The 17,620-nt window shown below is 40.6% G+C and overlaps 1 protein-coding gene across 1 annotated transcript in view; it reads left to right on the top strand.

Annotated features, from left to right (window-relative positions):
- FMN1 (formin 1) overlaps positions 1–17,620 on the top strand; it is a 491,267-nt gene that overhangs the window by 29,985 nt on the left and 443,662 nt on the right. Inside the window, exon 3 of the mRNA XM_006141689.3 lies at positions 15,350–17,318. Coding sequence (XP_006141751.1) covers positions 15,482–17,318 — 1,837 coding nt within the window. The 5' untranslated portion in view covers positions 15,350–15,481. The remainder of the gene's footprint in view (positions 1–15,349; positions 17,319–17,620) is intronic.

The following is a 17,620-nucleotide window of genomic DNA, read 5'->3' on the forward strand; positions in this document are numbered from 1 at the left end:
TCCTGGAACTCAACAACTTCTTTCTCCTTCCTCTTCAGCACTTCATTGTCTCTCTTCTCTTCCATCTCTGTTAGTTTTGCCATTATGAATGTTCTGAATTCTTTATCAGACATTTCCATGAATTCCCTTGAACTGTGTGTGGATGAAGACAAGTTATCCTTTTCCCTTGGAGGAGAGGTATTTTCCTGTTTTCCCATATTTCTTGTGGTCCTGCAGCGATTTCTAGTCATCTGCTTGATGGTTAGTTTCTTCCCAAACTTGGAAGTTCAATCATGTGAGTTTTGTGTGCTGGAGGCCAAATTATCAGTGGGAAGTCTTGATTTCTGTTCCCCCAAAATGGCTAGTTTGCAGAATCCCTGAAGGTGCATATTTAAATGAAAGCAACTGGTAAGGAGAGACCCACCTCTCTTCTCATTGGGAATCAGAACAGCCATTTGTCTCAAAGTTCATTATTTTATTGCTTGTATTTATTTCTTCCTTCAACTTAGATATTTTAGCAGTTTTGAACTTATACATGTCTTTATTTAACTGTTTTATGTTTTTTGAAGTATTTTAATGTATTTTGGGGAGGTGTTTTGACTCTTAGGAACATAGTAAGTTTCTAGAAGCAGTGTGGGGCTTCTACAAGTTACCTGGGGCAACTGTCTGCACTGCAAAGCTTCAGCTTTTCCATCAGTTTCATAAGTGTATATTTATGTTCCTCTTTATTTTTTCCAACTGTCTTTGGAAAGCTGCAATTTCTATTTCTGTATCTTTTTTTTTTTTGCCTTTCTATTGCAATTAATTAACAGATTGTTGAGAATGAATTTGTGGAATCATCTAGAAATGCTTCTAAAATTGTATATAAATGGTGTGAAAGGACTGTTAGATAACCTTCTGTGTGACATCTCCAACTGCAGGAATTGTGGATATAATATTTTTATATCAAGTAGTAAAATTGTGAGTAGGAATCAAATGGCGAGTTCTGAGAGCAGCTCAATTTATTAAAGGGAAGGAATGTACTATTTCCTTTTTAAAAAAGTTATTTATTACTTCTAAAAGGAAGAGAGAGAGAACCCAGAACAGAGTGCTCCCACTGCAGTCTCTCCCCAGTTTCAGCTGGCCTGGCCATGGGCACAAATGCACATGAGCCTGGAGTGCTGATGGAGGACCTAGGACCTGAACTCAGGACCTATGTAGTGGGTCCAGTTGTATTACCACTGTGCCACCACCTGACCCCAGGTCCATTTCCTTTGCTAAGCCCTAGGGTTTGACTCTAGGTGCTATGACACAGAGAACCTCTGGTTTAGCACCTCTTGAAATTAGGGAAATGATAATAACCTATAGTAGCTGAAACTAATTCTTTAATGTTCCGATGTTAGGAGATAGAGACTTAGTTAGACACAGTTTAGCTATTACCTTTAGAACTTGCAGCCTTCTGCCAAAGGTGGAATTGATTTAAATGCTTGATCAAACATGGTTCAGGTATCCATGACTAGCTAAGCTCCTGATTGCACAGGGACTGCTTCAAAGACTGGGGATGCTCTAACCCTTTTTATTATACCTCCTATGGTAGAAACTTACCAACACCCAATCATAATTCTCTTACTTCACTTAGTGTATTTTAATGGTGATACCTAGTTTTACTCGGCCTCTACCCAAGGCATTATGGTACAAATCCTTCTCTAGGCTCAGAAACATTAAACCATGAGTACTAGCTACTTTCAGAACAAAGAGAAATTTCTAACAGGGACTTTGTAAGCATTGCATGTTCTTTTTTTGCTACCAGGTGGATAATTTATATTCTGGTCAAGGGTACATAGGTCATGATATTACTCTCTTCCCGAACTTCTAAGAAATGCAATTATTTTGTAGCTTCTACATTTAGAGACTTTTAGATAGTCCTGGATTCAAATCCCAGTTCTGTGACTTAATACTTTTGTGACTTTGGGCAAGTTACGTAAACTCCCTAAGCTTACATGGTTCTCATGGGGTAAGATGGAGAATTACTAGTTCCTGCTTCAAAGGACTGTGACAATTAAGTCAGTGAGGATGGACTACACTTAGCCAAGGGCGTAGAGCTGAAATATTGGCTAATGTCACTCTTCTCCTCGCCCCCTTCCTCTTCTTCCTCCTTCTTATCCAAGTATGAAACAACTATTCTGTTACCTCACTTCTATCTTTATTTTTATTGGATTTTCACTGGTTTTCCCCAGATTATTTCCCTGCCCTTGACTAATCTGCTAAGGTTTGGCAGGCAGTGGCAATCCCAGCTGTCCTTGCTGGATTGGAATACAGTACCTTCAACTCATGGCTTAATGCTCTCCACACCGGTTTACCCTGTGCTTGCTGAAGCGACGTTTCTGTTTTAGTGTTCCATATATATGGCTACTTGTATTTTGCAAAGTACATCTCAAAATAACTAACTCTTGTGGTGGATTTCATAAAATGACACTATTATATTGATAGATTAAATAAATAGGGGCCTTCTTGGGCCAGTGTGGTGGTTAACGTGGATGAATCCCACATGACTGACTATACGGTTTGAGTTTTGGACTTGGCAGCTTGAGAAACAAGCTGGGTACATGTGTGCAGATCCAAAATTCTGAAAAGTGAATGGAGAAGAGGGGATTATGACATGGCTATCCCCCCCCGGGGGGTGTTTTCTTACTTTCTCTCTTGCTGTCTTTCTCCAGAGCGTACATGCTCTATACCAAAAAATAAAATAGAATAAGGTCCTTCTCTGATCCCCATGGTAAACATAACAGTTTATGAAACCTTCATAGCAGTATGTGTCCCTGAACAACACCAACAAAGCAAAAAGGAAGCAGACATAGCTTTGGAACAATTGCCTATAAATTATAACCCTCTATCAGATGCTGAATATTTAATCAGAAATATAATTCTTAAATGGTATCTACTTCAAGATTTAATAAAATTATATTTAAATGAGAAATCTTCACCAAGGATTGGCTTTGAGCCCACTTGCTTTACTTTTCATAGTGCTACATTGCATTTAAAGTCCTGTTCAACATGGGCCAGCTTGGTGAGATAGCAGTAATGTGCTACTCAAATGATGTTTGATCAATCATTGTCAGGATTTCTTTTAAATGGTATCTTGTTTCTTTTTTTTCTTTTAAAGTTTTATTATTGTTATTATTATTATTTTAAATTCATGGTACAGAGAGTATGTGCATGAATGAGAGACAGAGGGAGAGAGAGAACTCCCCTCAGTTTGAACACAATCTTTTTTCCTCCAACTCTCCGTCCTGTCAGGATGCTGGACACATGCACATGAGACAAGATGAAAATGATGGGGCTGGGATTCAAACCTCAGTCAGTCATATGGGATCCAAGGGCAGAGCCTAACTGCTGTACCATGGGGCTGCCTCCTCTCTTCCCCTGTAATAACTGTAGGTAGTGGTAGTTCAGAAAACTGGATTAGAGTTTCACTTCATTTGCTCTTGTGACCAGGTTCCAATCACTTTAAAATTTCTATTCTCCATTTTCTCCTTGTATATACAATAAACATGGCAACATGTGCTACATTTGTCCTGTCTCACAGTGTTGTTTCATGAATCAAATGAAAGTTCGAGCCACACGACCTCTCTTAGAGAGGTTTTATTTATTTATTTAAAAAATAATTTAAATAATTATATTATTTAACTTTATTTGTCATTATCATTTTTAATTTGACCAGAAAGAGACAGAGAGAGAGAAGAAGAAAAGTGAGAAGGCAAAAGCCACCAGGTTTGGGACTCGGATCGTGGTAGGCCATGTGGGAGTCCAGCTCCTTTAACCTCCACGCCACCTGCCAGCCCCAGCCCAGTGTGATTTTCAAGCCACTGGGTCTAGGACTCGAACCACTGTTAACCATGTGGGAGTCCAGCAGTGTAACCACTGTGCCATCTGTTGGCCCATCTTAGGGGGAGGTTTTATACAGATTTTATACTACTGTGATTTATGAAAAGACTTGTAGTATTTTATAAACTCTAAACATACATAATAGAAGACAGTTAAACAGGGTTTTCTTCCAGCAGCTGTGGCTACAGGGGTTGTGAGAGAGATGACAGGGCAGCCTTTTCCCTTAGTCCCCATGTTCCTACTGCCCTGGAGGGTGTTGCTCTGTGACAGACAGGCCTTTCCACTGACAGTATCTTGAAAGCACGCTGCCTGGGTCCTTGATTCCCTACAAAGTGGGACTGCAGTTGTCTATTGAACAGAAAATTCTATTTAAATTTTCTTTTTGTCTAATTCAAAAGTCATTGTTGAAGAGCAATTCCCTTAATATGGAAGCGCAAATTTGACTTAAAATATGTAATGATTGTTCCTGATTTAAAGTTCCCATAAAAACAAACTGCACAGAATGGGCTTGCATATCTAAAAAGATACTCCTAATTTTTAAAAATGAAGCTATCTTTGTCTTACCAACTATAATGTAGAATGTGCCAAGCCCACTTTTGTGAGATACTGGACAGTCTGTTGTCATTGACAAAGCTTTGAGTGCTTGTGTAAGAACCTCGAATCTGCAGGTTCCCATTTTAAATGGTGGGGAAAGGTTTATTCCCTCTGCTTACTCATATATCTCCGGCAGACAACCATGTAAACTAGTCACATGAACCCAGAGATATGTTTAGGATCTCAATGTCTTATGTTCTTATGTAGATCATGTAGAAATCCGATATTCATTGTTCTTTATGTAGTAAGGCTTTGCAGAGCTAAGGGAGATGTAAAGAAAGGATTCACCGAAGTCTTAGAGGATATTCAATGTTCACACCTTGTAGCATTATCTGAGTAACCGGGTGGGTTGATTCTTGGTCAAAAGCAAACAACAAAAATCATTAAAATAAGAGTCCTTTATCTTCCTCTTCGGTAACTAGTGACTTGACTAGATATGTTTTGACTATAGTAATTCTATTGACCAAAATTTGGCTTTCATTTTACTTTTATAGAGATATGCCAGTATGTCATAAGATTTAACTTGAAGTATTAGTGGTTTTGTAGTCAAGGAAAAATGTCAAAGGTAGGAATTTTGCTTCTGTATTATAGACTGGTTTAGTGCTTCCCATCTTATTACATTGTTAGAATGTAAAGAAAATGATAAAAATTATAGGATCTTTATCAAGGAAACAAAAACCATTGAGAGAATACCCTCTTCATTTTCAGTGCTTTCAATCCCTTTTACTTAGCTCTAGTCTTTGAGCATGAATTATTCCTTTTTCTTGTCAAGACTGATTCCTTCCCATCTGTCTTTGAGTCCATGTCTTCTCCTTTCTCTGGGTGACTTCCTTCATCTATTATCCTGTATTTTAACCCATCTTTCATGTGTATCATCACTATCTTCCTCTCTACTACCTCTGTCTTCTCAACCTAAACAAACACTTAAGTGTCCCATGAGTTAAAAAAACAAGCAAACAAAATAATAGCAAAGACAAAGCCTTAGTACCCATACAGGTTATGCTCATATTTCTTTCTCTTAACCATGTTTTTTTTTTTCTTGCTAGAGAGCACATGTGTGTGTGTGTGTGTGTGTGTGTGTGTGAGAGAGAGAGAGAGAGAGAGATTAGGAGAGAGAAAGAGAGAAAGAAGGAGAGAGAGAGAAAATGAGAGAGAAAGAGGGAGAGAACAAGAAAGGACCTGTAAAAAAATGTGGTCATGCTGCAATCCTTTTTCCTCCAAGTCTCTATCTTGTCAGAATCTTGGGCATGCACATACACATCTGGCATGAAGTTTATGGGGCTGGGGACTCAAATCCTGGTCATCCATGTGGGATTTGGCTTCATTTGTGTAGCACCTAACCACTGCACTACAGGACCGGCCCAACCATTAATCTTCTTCTTTTTTTTTTTTTTTTTTCCTGCAGTATATTGGGTTGTCAGAAAAAGCATGACACGTTTTTGTATAGAAAAATGCATTATGACTTTTCTGACAACCTTATCGTTTGATGTTCTATTACTCTTCTGCAATATATTACTCCATCTTTCTTGGCTCACCTCTCCTGACACATCTGAAAAACAGAGAGAGTAATTTTTCCTTTTGTACATGTTAGTTGATGTTTCAGTCTTGTGTAATGTTCCCTCCTATTGGAGTTACATTTTCTTAATCCCTACCTGTCAAAATCCTACCTTTTAGTGAGGGGCTTCTTCAAATGTTTTCTTCTTTCTAAAGGATTATTCTGATCCTACATGATATGGTTGCTATGTTATTTGAACTCCTCCGATTTGCTCTTTGATATATTATAGAATGAGTTTCTTTCTGTTTTGTGTTATAGTTACTTTGTTATTACTCCTATACTTGTACTCCGACATGTATAGATTTTTTTAAAGAAAAATTTCTCCAGGAAAAAAGAGCCAAAAAGCTATTTCTGACCAGCCTTTGTTTTTATATCTCCTATGTGAAAAATGGTAGCACTGCACTCTATCCCAGGGTGGATAGAAAGGAGACAGGCAGATACTAATTTTTCCAAAATTATACATTAGAGGCAGAATTCAAAGTTATGTAGGACTGAATGAGCAAGGGGAAGGGGCAGTAACGATAGCAGAGAAATAAGCTACAGCTGGAAGAGGGTTACCCAAGAGGAGCTGAGGTTTTCATTAAAGGGCACATCTACTGCTGGGAGGGAGGAGCTAGGAAATAAAGATCCTGACCCCTTCCACTTTGTCTTCCGTCTGCTGCTATTTTTCCCCAATGGCTATAACCAGTAGAACCCAGAGTGCAAGAGAACTTGTTGATTGGGTCCGTGAAAGTCAATTTCCTGGTGCTTAGAATGTGTGAAGGATAGAGCGGGAAGGAGCCTGAATTGACAAGTGGAATATTTCCAGCTCAATAATGGAAGTTACAGAAAACAGATCTTAGCAGTATTGAGCGCGGATGGAGTCACAGGGCATGACTGTGCTGATGGCTAAGCAAAGAAAGCTTTGCTTTGGCCTTTTAGGGCCAGAATCAATTAGGAAATCTACAGTCAGCAGACAAAGTGACTGTAGCTAATTCTTTGATCTTATTTTAAGCATTGGTGAAATATGTTTTGAGCATTGAACAGCATCTCCTAAAAGGCAATATTTTCTCATTATGGTGAAGCACAACAGATATTTCCATTTTGGGTAGAGTTAAGTAATCTATTTGGTTATTGGAAAAGAACTCAGGGAAGAAATTACAGCAGTGTTGCTATGGAGGAAATGTCAGCCTGGAGTTTGCCAGAAGAAATGGAAAACATGGAGACTCACCGGGATCAAAGTGCTCTTACATTGAATATAACCAGAGAAGGTCACTTCTGAATGAAGATGTATAATTTAGTGTGTGGCTTCTGTAGAGCTGCTGTGTTTAGTCAAAGTAGAATGAGGAAATGCTGCTTGAAGTAATCCTGCAAACTCAGCATGGAATTGTTGTGCTGGTACATTTAACACCGTTGCACATTGCCTTTCTTGTTATTTTGTCTTTTTTTTTTTTTCTTTATAACTTGTAGTTACTTTTCTTCTGGGTTCTCAGATGGAAAATATGTGTGATGATGCACTATTGCACTTTGACTTTCTAATGGATTATCATGGAGAAGAGTTTGCCCTGTTCCAAAGCCTTCTTTTGACATGACATTTAAACCAGAGAATTGAGGTTGAAGTTCATTTCCTGAGGACAGATATTTTTTTTCTTCAAAGAGGAAGATGTTTTCAGTTTTTTGGTCATCTAGTAGATGACATCAAATGATATTTTTAGTTATTGGATTGGAAATTTAGAGGTCAAATTCCTCATTTTACATTGGATAGGAAATCTGAAAGGGGAAAAAATGCATGTGGTACATTTATCCAGGTGAAGACACTGGCAAAGATGTCAGGAATGATAGGCTGATGGCTGAATGCTGGCAAACTTTCCTTCAGTTGGGAGAGAAAAATTTGGAAAAAGAAAAAAACATGATTAGTTTTTCTTTGCTCCAACAGCTCTATAAGTCTATTAACTGTTCATTGACAATAATGGATTGTTGTACAACTACCTGGATAAAAATAATTTCCAACTATGGAGGAGAACTAGAACATACAAGAGTTTGAAAAACATTTACTTGTTTTTTTTTTCCTAGATGTTCAATATTGTAGCAAATTAAAAAAATTATGATAGGACCAGAAAACATGAATTAGTCTTTTTTTTTTTTCTTTCTTTCTCAGAAGTTTCTTCTAAGATGCCATGTGGTAACCAAACTGGATTGTTTTTATATTGTCTTTGTGTACTGATAAATCAATAACCATGCTCTTTTTTCTAATCCCTATATTTCAATACAAAGAGTGTGTTTTTTCTTGAAATTTTTTGTTAAATGAAGTCTTGAGTTAGAGGTATTAAGAGTACCTTTCTTACTTGCTGTGTGGCCTTTGGAGAGACAGAAGTTATAAATACATGTCATCCTGAAGCCTATTTATATCTGGATTTGGATCCTCACAAACTGGTAGATTTAATCTTGGAAGTGAGTACAACTCTTCAGCAGCTTATTTTTGTTGGTTTTTAATTTCAGAATTCCAATAATGGGACTTTTTTTTAATCCATGGGGAATTATTTATACTGTGTATCTTGCCTCAAACCACCTGGCCAATGTTGAGCTCTACAACGTCTAAGTCACTCCTTTCATCCTTTATATCTGTGGTTTGATTACCCAGTTGAAATAGTCTTCATTCTTTGTAGGTAAAATACCATGGTTGTGACTTTCACTATTTTAACACTATTTCTTTGCAAAAGAAAATGTAGCAGAGAAAATTATAAAAGAAAAAAATACAACAAGTCTCTAAAATGGGGTGATAGATGAAGCTAAATCTAAAAATTCAAGGATATAACTGGACACATAATATTTGTTCTTGTCAGAAAAGGGAGAAAGAAAAGCTTGTTTATATCATGGAAGCACTAAGTTCCTGTTAATAGAACAACAGTCTCTGAGATGTGGATTCAGTTCTCAGTTGGCTAGTTGAAAGATTTCGGAGCTCGAGTTTAGAGAACTAATAAGAAATTGAACCATTATTTAAAAAATGGATTATTATAGATTTAGCGCGTGTGCGTGCGTGCCCAAGATCCCGAGAGGAGAATGGAGGAGAAGGGATTGCGGCGTGACCATCCCCCCTGGGGGGTGATTTCTCGCTTTCTGTCTCTATGTCTCTCTCTGTCTGTCTGGCGAGCGCACGCGCCCTACAGTGAAAATCTCTCAAAAAAAAAATGGATTATTAAACCTTAGTTTCTTTCTTTTCTCCTTTCCTTTCTTCCTTCTTTCCTCCCTTCCTTCCTTTTTGTAATATGTTATAGGATATGTGCGTTTGTCCAAGAGAGACAGAGACCATTACAGCACTGACTGGATCAAAACTTGGATTCTTTAGCCACAAAATATAGGAAATTATTTTACTGCCCATTTCTTCCTCAGCCACACTTAAAGTCTCATTTTCATTAATTTACTTCTTAAATAACTGTGTTTCTAATAGTATGTTCTGAAAACTTCGCTCTTCTCAATCTACATACTCTTCTTGAGTAATTTCATCCAAGCTGATAACTCTAGCTACATATTGTATGCACTGTGACAGTCTTTGTCTTTTGTCAGTATCTTTAGACAACCTGCATTTTAAAAAATTATTTAATTTAATTCCATCATTATTTTTATTTCAACTTGACCAGAGAGAGACAGAGGCAAAGTAAGAAAAGAAACTGTGAGGTCTGGGAATGAAACGACAGTCAACCAGGTGGGAGCCCAGCACCTTAACCACCATGTCACCTGCTGGCCTAGGCAATTTACACTTAATGTAATGATAGATTTGTTTAGATTTAGGTCTACCATTTATTATTTAAAAAAATTTTTGTTGCCCCTGTGTTTTGTTCCTCTTTTATTTTTTCTCTTGAAATTTTCTTTTGAGTTATTTTAACATCTTTTATCACTCTATTTTAATATAGTATTGTGTCTGTGTTTTTATTTTTATTTATTTTATATTGTTTGTTTGTTTGTTTATTTTAGAGAGGTTTTTGCTATAGGGTGCATGCGCTTGTCAAAAAGACAGAGAGAGACAGACAGAAAGCGAGGAATCCCCCCCCCCCAGGGGGGTTGGCCACGTCACAGAATCCCTTCTCCTTCATTTTCCTCTCGGGATCTTGGGCATGCACGCGTGAGTTTAAGCCACTAGGTCCAGGACTTGAACCGCGGTCAACTACATGGGAGTCCAGCGACATAGCCATTACACCAACTGCTGGTCCCCCTCTGTGTTTTTAAATTAAAAAAAAAAATTGTTTAGAGGGCACATACACTTGCTAGTGAGAGATGAAAGAGAGAGAGAGAGAGAGAGAGAGAGACAAAGTATTCCCCATGGGAAATGGTCACACCAAAATTCCTTCTCCTTCTGTTTCTCCTTAGGATTTTGCAAATGTATGCACACGGACCCAGTGTGTTTTTCAAACTGCAAGGTCCAAGACTCAAGCCATGTAGTTGGCCATATGGAATCCAGCCACCCTGACCACTGTGCCTTCAATTGGCCCAACAGTTGTGTTTTTGACTACATCTCTTTGTATGTATTTTTAGGTATTTTTCTAGGGTAATAAGCATACCAAACTCTTCTCTGTGTACTTAAAGTTACTGTTTTAGTTTAACACCATATAAATACTTTACCCACCCCCTTCTTATGCTGCAGTTGTTGTGTGTATCACATGTACATCTATTGCAACATCACCAGACAATATTATACTTTTTGCCCTCAAGTATGTTTTAAAGAATTCAAGAGGGGCTGGGAACCAGCAGTTAGCGTAATGGCTATGTCGCTGGACTCCCACGTAGTCGACCATGGTTCGCATCCTGGACCCGGTGGCTTAAAACTCACGCCGGGCACGTGTGCATGCGTGCCCAAGATCCCGAGAGGAGAATGGAGGAGAAGGGGTTGCGACGTGACCATCCCCCCTGGGGGGGGATTTCTCGCTTTCTGTCTCTATGTCTCTCTCTGTCTATCTGGCAAGCGCACATGCCCTATAGCGAAAACCTCTCCAAAAAAAAAAAAAAAGAGGAGAATATTACATTTTTGTAGATATTTACTCTTTCTGTTGTTCTTCCTTAATTCTTGATGTTACAGGTTTCTGTCAGGTGTTATTTCTCTTCTGTCTCAAGAGCTTTCTTTAGCAATTATTTTAGAGTAGGTGTTCTGACAATGGACTCTCTTTATCTGAGAATGTCTTTATTTCCCCTTTTCCTGAAGAACATTTTCATTGGCTATAGAATTTAGATTGATAGGACTTTTATTACCACACTTTCAAATTGTTGTTCTACTTCCTTTTTGCCCTCACTGGTGTCTGATGTGAAATCGGCAGATTTTTAAGTCATTCTACTCTAAGAACTGCATCAAGTTTCGTATGACTGCTGTCAAAAATTTTTTTTATTGTCTTTACTTTACAGCAGTTTGACCATATTATATCTGAGTATGGATTTATTTGGGACTCACTAGGCTTTTTGAATCTGTGAGTTTGTGTATTTTACCAAGTTTGAGACATTTTCAATCATCGTCTTTTAGACACATTTTTTGTACTATACTCTCCTCTTCCTAGAACTCCACTGACATAAATATCAGTCATTTTGTTTTTGTCCATGGGTCCTTAAGGCTCTATTTATTTTCTCAAATTATTTTTCTCTCTGTTGCTCAAGTTGGGTAATTTCACTCATACATGTTCTTCTCCTTTTTCAAAAAAATGCTTTGCTATAGGGTGCATGCACTTGCCAAACAGAGAGAAGGAGAAAGTAAGAAATCACTCCTTAGGGTGGATGGCCACATCACAATCCCTTTTCCTCCATTCTCCTCCTGGGATTTTGGGCACATATGTGCATACACCTGGAATGATTTTCAAGCTGCCAGGTCTGAGACTTGAACCACAATGGGCCATTTGGGTGTCCATCTTAACCACCACACCCGCTGCTGACTCCCTGCCTGTTACTATTTACTCTTTAGAGTATTCAAGTAGCTGTTCCCTGAACAGAGTATAGGGTTTTTCCAACTGCAGTCAGTGCAAGAGATAGAATGACTCACATTTGCTCACGTCCTCTTACTTGGAATTGAAACTCCTGTCCATTGTATGCTTTCTTCTAAATGTATAGCTCTAGTCTACAACAGGTCTCTTTTCTGAGTTTAGCCCTTTGCATCTAGCAGTCTCCTGGACATGTCTGCTTGACTGTCCCCATGATCCTGATTGGTTAAGAAGGCTGGGGGAGACCATGGCGTGAGACTTCATAAAAGGTCATTCTCTTTCTTTCTCTCTCTCAACAAGTAAACTTTTTTTAAAAAAAGATTTATTTTATTTCATTTTATTTATTTATTTTAATTTGATCAGAGAGGGACAGAGTGTGTGTGAGAGAGAGAGGAGAGTGAGAAAGTAAGCCACCAGGTCTAGGATTCGAACCATGGTCGGCCATGTGGGAGTCCAGCACCCTTAACCACCACGCCACCAACTGGCCCCAACAAGTAAACTTTTAAAAAATATATTTTAAAAGACGGGGGGTAGCCCAGCCAGTGGCTGGTCGTCACGTGGCCATTTGTGCAGTTTGAGTCTCAGAGCTGGCATCTTGAGGAGCATGCCTGGTGAATGTGTGTGATTGCCCAAAATCCCAAGAGGAAAATAAAAGAAAAAGGATTGTGGTATGGCCATCCCCTCTGGGACGGGGGTGGGGGGGGTGTGCTTTTTCACTTTCTCTCTGTCAAGCCCATGTGCCTTAGACTAATTTTTTTTTTCAAATGGGAGAGGGATCACCTTCAGGAGCAACACTTCATTGGATTTGACATGTTGAAACTATCCAATGAGTGTTAAAAGTAGCAGAATTTGAGATATTGTTGAAGAAATTATGGAACATCAAGTTATCAAAATAAAGGAACCCTTCATTATAATTACTTGATCAGTAGATGACAGCAGATGAGGAGAAAACTAGCCTCTATGAAGCAAAGTGGGACAGACCTAGGTTTGAACTTCTGAGCCATATCACCTTAGACAAATTCCTGATCTTTCTGAATTTCAATTTCCTCATGAGTAAAATGCAGATGTGCTGCTTAAAAGAGACAAAATGGGGACCAGCACCTGGTGTAATGGCTATGTTGCTGGACTCCCATGTAGTCAACCACGGTTCAAGTCCTGGACACGGTGGCTTAAACTCACACTGGGCATGTGTGCGTGCGTGCCCAAGATCCCGAGAGGAGAACGGAGGAGAAGGGATTGCGGCGTGTCCATCTCTCCTGGGGGGTGATTTCTTGCTTTCTGTCTCTCTATCTCTCTGTCTTTCTGGTGAGCATATGTACCCTATAGCAAAAAACCTTCTCCAAAAAAAAAATAAAATAAAATAATAAAAGAGACTAAATGAAAGTGTATGTGTAAATGTATTTAATATATAAGATTCCCTCTCTTTGGGAATAGACTTTTAGAATAAAGGTCATATTCCTATTTGAAATTATAGCACGGACTCTGTGATTCTACTTTAAGCAGATTCTGAAAATATTTAACTCTAGTTCCCCAAGTCACATACTTCTCCTCATCCTGGGGAACTCTGAGGGAACAGGAGTTAGAGAATGATTCTTGAAGACAAAGAAGGGCATCCCGTCTTTCCACAAGACAGAAAGGACTGCTGCCACTTCTCTTCAGATTTTCAAGAATTCATAAATCGAGTTATTTGATATCACAGAGCTTGAGCCAGTAATTACTAATTATTTATCTTAGTTTATTGTTGCATTGCCAACAGAAATACCTGGAAACTGGGTGATTTATGAAGAAATAGGAGTTTATTAACTCACAGTTCTGGTGACCAGGAGGTCCAGAAGGTATGGATTTGGCATCAAGCTGGCCTATGACATGGCCAGTGGGAGAACAGAGGAGGGCCAGTGTGTGCAGAGAGAGAGAGTGAGCATGCACTCTTTTATAGCAAATAGCTCTTGTGAGAACTAACCCCCTTTTCTCATGAGAACTAAAACTCACTGGTTCTCATGAGATATCGTCTATCTATTAATGAGTGTTGCCTGCCGCCACAATACAATCCCTGTAATCCAATCACCGCCCACTAGGCATTATCCCCTTCCAACATCAACTGCAAAATGTGAAAGTTTGGGAGACTAGCTATTCTCCATCCATCACAGTATTCATGCACAGGTAGGTCTTTATGAAATGTCAGCTATGAGCATTTTAGAAAGACTTTAAAAAGATGACTAGTTGAATGAGAATAGAGCCTATACGATTACAAGAAAGAAAAGGCCTCTTCTAGCCTCCCATCTCTCATCGTGCCTTTCTAACCCTGTGAGTTTTCTGAGTCCTCAGACATTTCTGGGTTGACTAGATTATTTGCGTTTTTTAAAACCTTCATTTGCTCATCCATTATGAAATTCTTCCTCCTTTCTCTTTTCCTTCATGCAAAAATGTGCTTTTATGTAGCTTTTCCTATTAGACTCTACTAGGAAAAAACTGAAAAAAAAATTTCACTAAAGATACCAATGGCTATTGTGTTACCATTCCCAGGGAGAATTTTTTAAGCAAGGAAGACTTGATGATTGTGCAATGTCATAATTTTAAAAACAAAGCTTTGCAGTATAGCATCTAAACGTCATGTTTATGTGTGGGATGTTAGACACAAAGACATTTCTGAAGTTCCTCAAATCACACAAGGAAGTGGCCACCTTTCTACTTACGTGACTGACATTTCAGCCACTTCTGTGGTGCAAGCATTGAATTCTACACAGCACCAGTAGTGGCTTACAGAGTTTCACTTCTCCTCAGCCATTTCACTCAGCTTCAAATAGATGACAAGCAGAAAAAAGTAAACAATATAAATAAATAAATAAAGCCTGATTAAGACTTCTGAGTTACTTACTTAAATTTTAAATTTACAAATTTAAAATTTTACTTTCAACCTCACATATTTTGGTCTAAAACTACTGTGCTTTAAGTTAAAAAGATAACTTACCTTCAAGCTTAGAAGGTTTGAAGGGTAAAAAGGCTTGACTTACATTTGCAAAGTAATATTCCAAACACGAATTGTTAAAATAGCTATGTTTTCTAAAGACCTTAAAGGCCCCTCTGATACCTGGGAGTTTTGATAGCTCTGTCTTGTAGAATGGAGGCCTGGAGAAGCTGAAAGATCTAGGCTGAACATATCTAGTGAGTCCCTATGTAGAATGAGGGACTCTTGTCCTGGGGCTGAAATTAGGCACCCTCTCCCATCGCTCAGCCATAGTACTACTCGTGGAGGATGAGGTGGGAGTGGGGATGAAGTTGCAGTCAGGCTGTTGCAGTCAGGCTCTTGGCTGATGCCAAGTGTTGAGGTCAGCCAGAGAGGAAGGTCATGTCATGCTTTGATTTCCATGGTGTGTGACTTCTGCACTCTTAGACAAGATGCTTTCTCCCCTTGTTCTTCTAACAGGCAGTTTCATTCCTGGAGATGACTGTCAGCTGCTTTCCCTGCATAGCCACCATCACATGCCTCACCACTGGAGCCTGGGAAGCCTGACCACAGGACCGGCATCTCCAAGGCATGAATAATTAGGTAGGCATAATGGAAGGCACTCACTGCACCCTCCAATTGCAGAAGCCCATTACCGAACTCTGCTACATCAGCTTCTATCTTCCAAGGGGGGAAGTCAGAGGATTTTCATACAAGGGCACCGTAACTCTAGACAGATCCAATAAAGGTTTTCATAGTTGCTACCAAGTCAGGGAGGGGGCAGACATCATTAGTCTCAGCCAGCAGCCGAGCGAGCATCCAGGCGACATATTCTTCAAGCAGACTCCCACAAAAGACATTCTAACTGAGCTGTACAAGCTCACGGCGGAGAGGGAGAGACTGCTGGCGGATCTGCTGAGCTCAGACCACATCCTGGGAATTACTATGGGGAACCAGGAGGGGAAACTGCAGGAGCTGTCTGTGAGCCTGGGCCCTGAGGACAACTGCCTTCAGAGTGCTGGCACCTGGCGGGGGGAGCTGCCTGGGGGCTCTCTCAATAAGAGGAGCAGCCACGGGAACAAGAAGCCCCGGAGGCCTGGCGGAAGGAGGGAGCTCGTGGAGGCACTCCCACAGAAGAGGACAAGAAGAAAAGGGCGTGGGGATCAGGAATCAGCTCCTCGGATGGGGAAGGACCAGATCTGTTCCAACAACTCCCTTCCTCTTTCTCGAGCCAGGCCTCATGTTCGACTCCTAGAGGAAAGAGGAAATCTGCTCCCAAATGGGACACTTATGTCTTCCCTGCAGAGGACTGAGAGCTGCCCTTCAGATAGCCCCAGGCCATCGGATGCAGATCTTGGCTCTGGGAACTCTGGGATGGTCTCTGAGGACACTGGGCTGAGAAGAGGAGCGCTTCCTCCTGACCCTAGCTCCCCAGAGAAGGGAAGCGATTGTGTTTTGGGGCTGCCAAGGAGGCCTCATGGGCTGAAGCATCTGCAGACAGGTGGGCCTGAACATCCCCAGGACCCTGAAAAACGTCCAGATGTAGAGAGGGGCAGGAGAGTGAAATCAACCGAGCGGACTTGCAGGAAGAGACCTGTTTCTAAAGTGGTGGCCAAAGTCCAGGATCTGTCTGCTCAGGTGCAAAGAGTAGTTAAGCCACGTCCTGATGTGGAGAGAGGCATTGCTGTTTGTCAGGCAGCCCAAGCTGAGTTCATACCCAAGGCTGGGGCTCCTGGTTCCAGGCCACAGGACAAGGAGCAGCAAGGGGATGGGTCCTTACAGCACTCAGCCGGAGAAAGAACCCCCATTTCTAATCCACCAGCCAGTGCTGAGGGGGCTGTGAACAAGGTCCTCCTGAAGGTGATAGAGAGCGAGAAGTTAGATGAAGCCACAGAGGGGAAAAGGCTGGGCTTCCCCCTCAGCACCAGAGTCACCCCCACGCCCCCAGGAGCTAGACGCAGGAGGAAGGCTGAGCTGCCCTCAAGAGCCCACAAATCTTTGTTTCCCGATCTGCCCTGCAGTGTAGCTCCTGACTCCTCACAGTCCACAGGTGACGAGAGGAAGCCATCTGCCCCAGGACTGGCAGCTCCCAGCATGGTACTTAATAATTCATCCCCAGAGTCCAGCACACACAGACGGCCGTCACCTGCTCCTTTGCCTCTATCTCCAAGGCTCCCCAGTCCTCGGGAGCATCACAGGATTCTCCGGCTCCCGTCACAGCCTGGTGAGAGGGAAGCTGCTTTTAATGACACTCCAGGTGGAAAGAGCGGTGTCATCTCTGGGTCCCCCTCTGCTGACACCTTGGAGCCACCATCCTCTGCAAAGGTCACGGAGACCAACGAAGCCAGGCCGGCCTCCCTCAGAGCAGGCCCACCTCAGTTGTTGCCTGGGGAACCTTTGGAAAAGAGCGTGGGGCCGGGGAAGACCACAGTTCAGCCCCAGCATCCAGGTTAGTCTCTGTTTAAAATGCTTCCAGTTTGTTCTTGGGTGATTCAAGATCAATTTGTTTACACTATTCAGAGACTGACTAACAGTGAACTGGGGAATGATGAATTAATCAGTTCGTGGCAAGAAAATTCAAAGTGGTACAAGGAGTGTGGAGATGGTGAGGATGGTGCTGACTGAGGGGCTCAGAGATACAGTTGCTTCTAGAAGCAATACTTGGTAAATGTCTTTCTTTTTCTTCTTTTTTTTGTTTGTTTTTGTTTTGTTTTGTTTTGTTTTTTGGCACATTCTGAATGTGTCTCAGTG

The sequence above is a fragment of the Tupaia chinensis genome, unplaced genomic scaffold (genome assembly GCF_000334495.1).
Source record: "Tupaia chinensis unplaced genomic scaffold, TupChi_1.0 Scaffold000062_1, whole genome shotgun sequence".
NCBI classification, from domain to species: domain Eukaryota; kingdom Metazoa; phylum Chordata; class Mammalia; order Scandentia; family Tupaiidae; genus Tupaia; species Tupaia belangeri.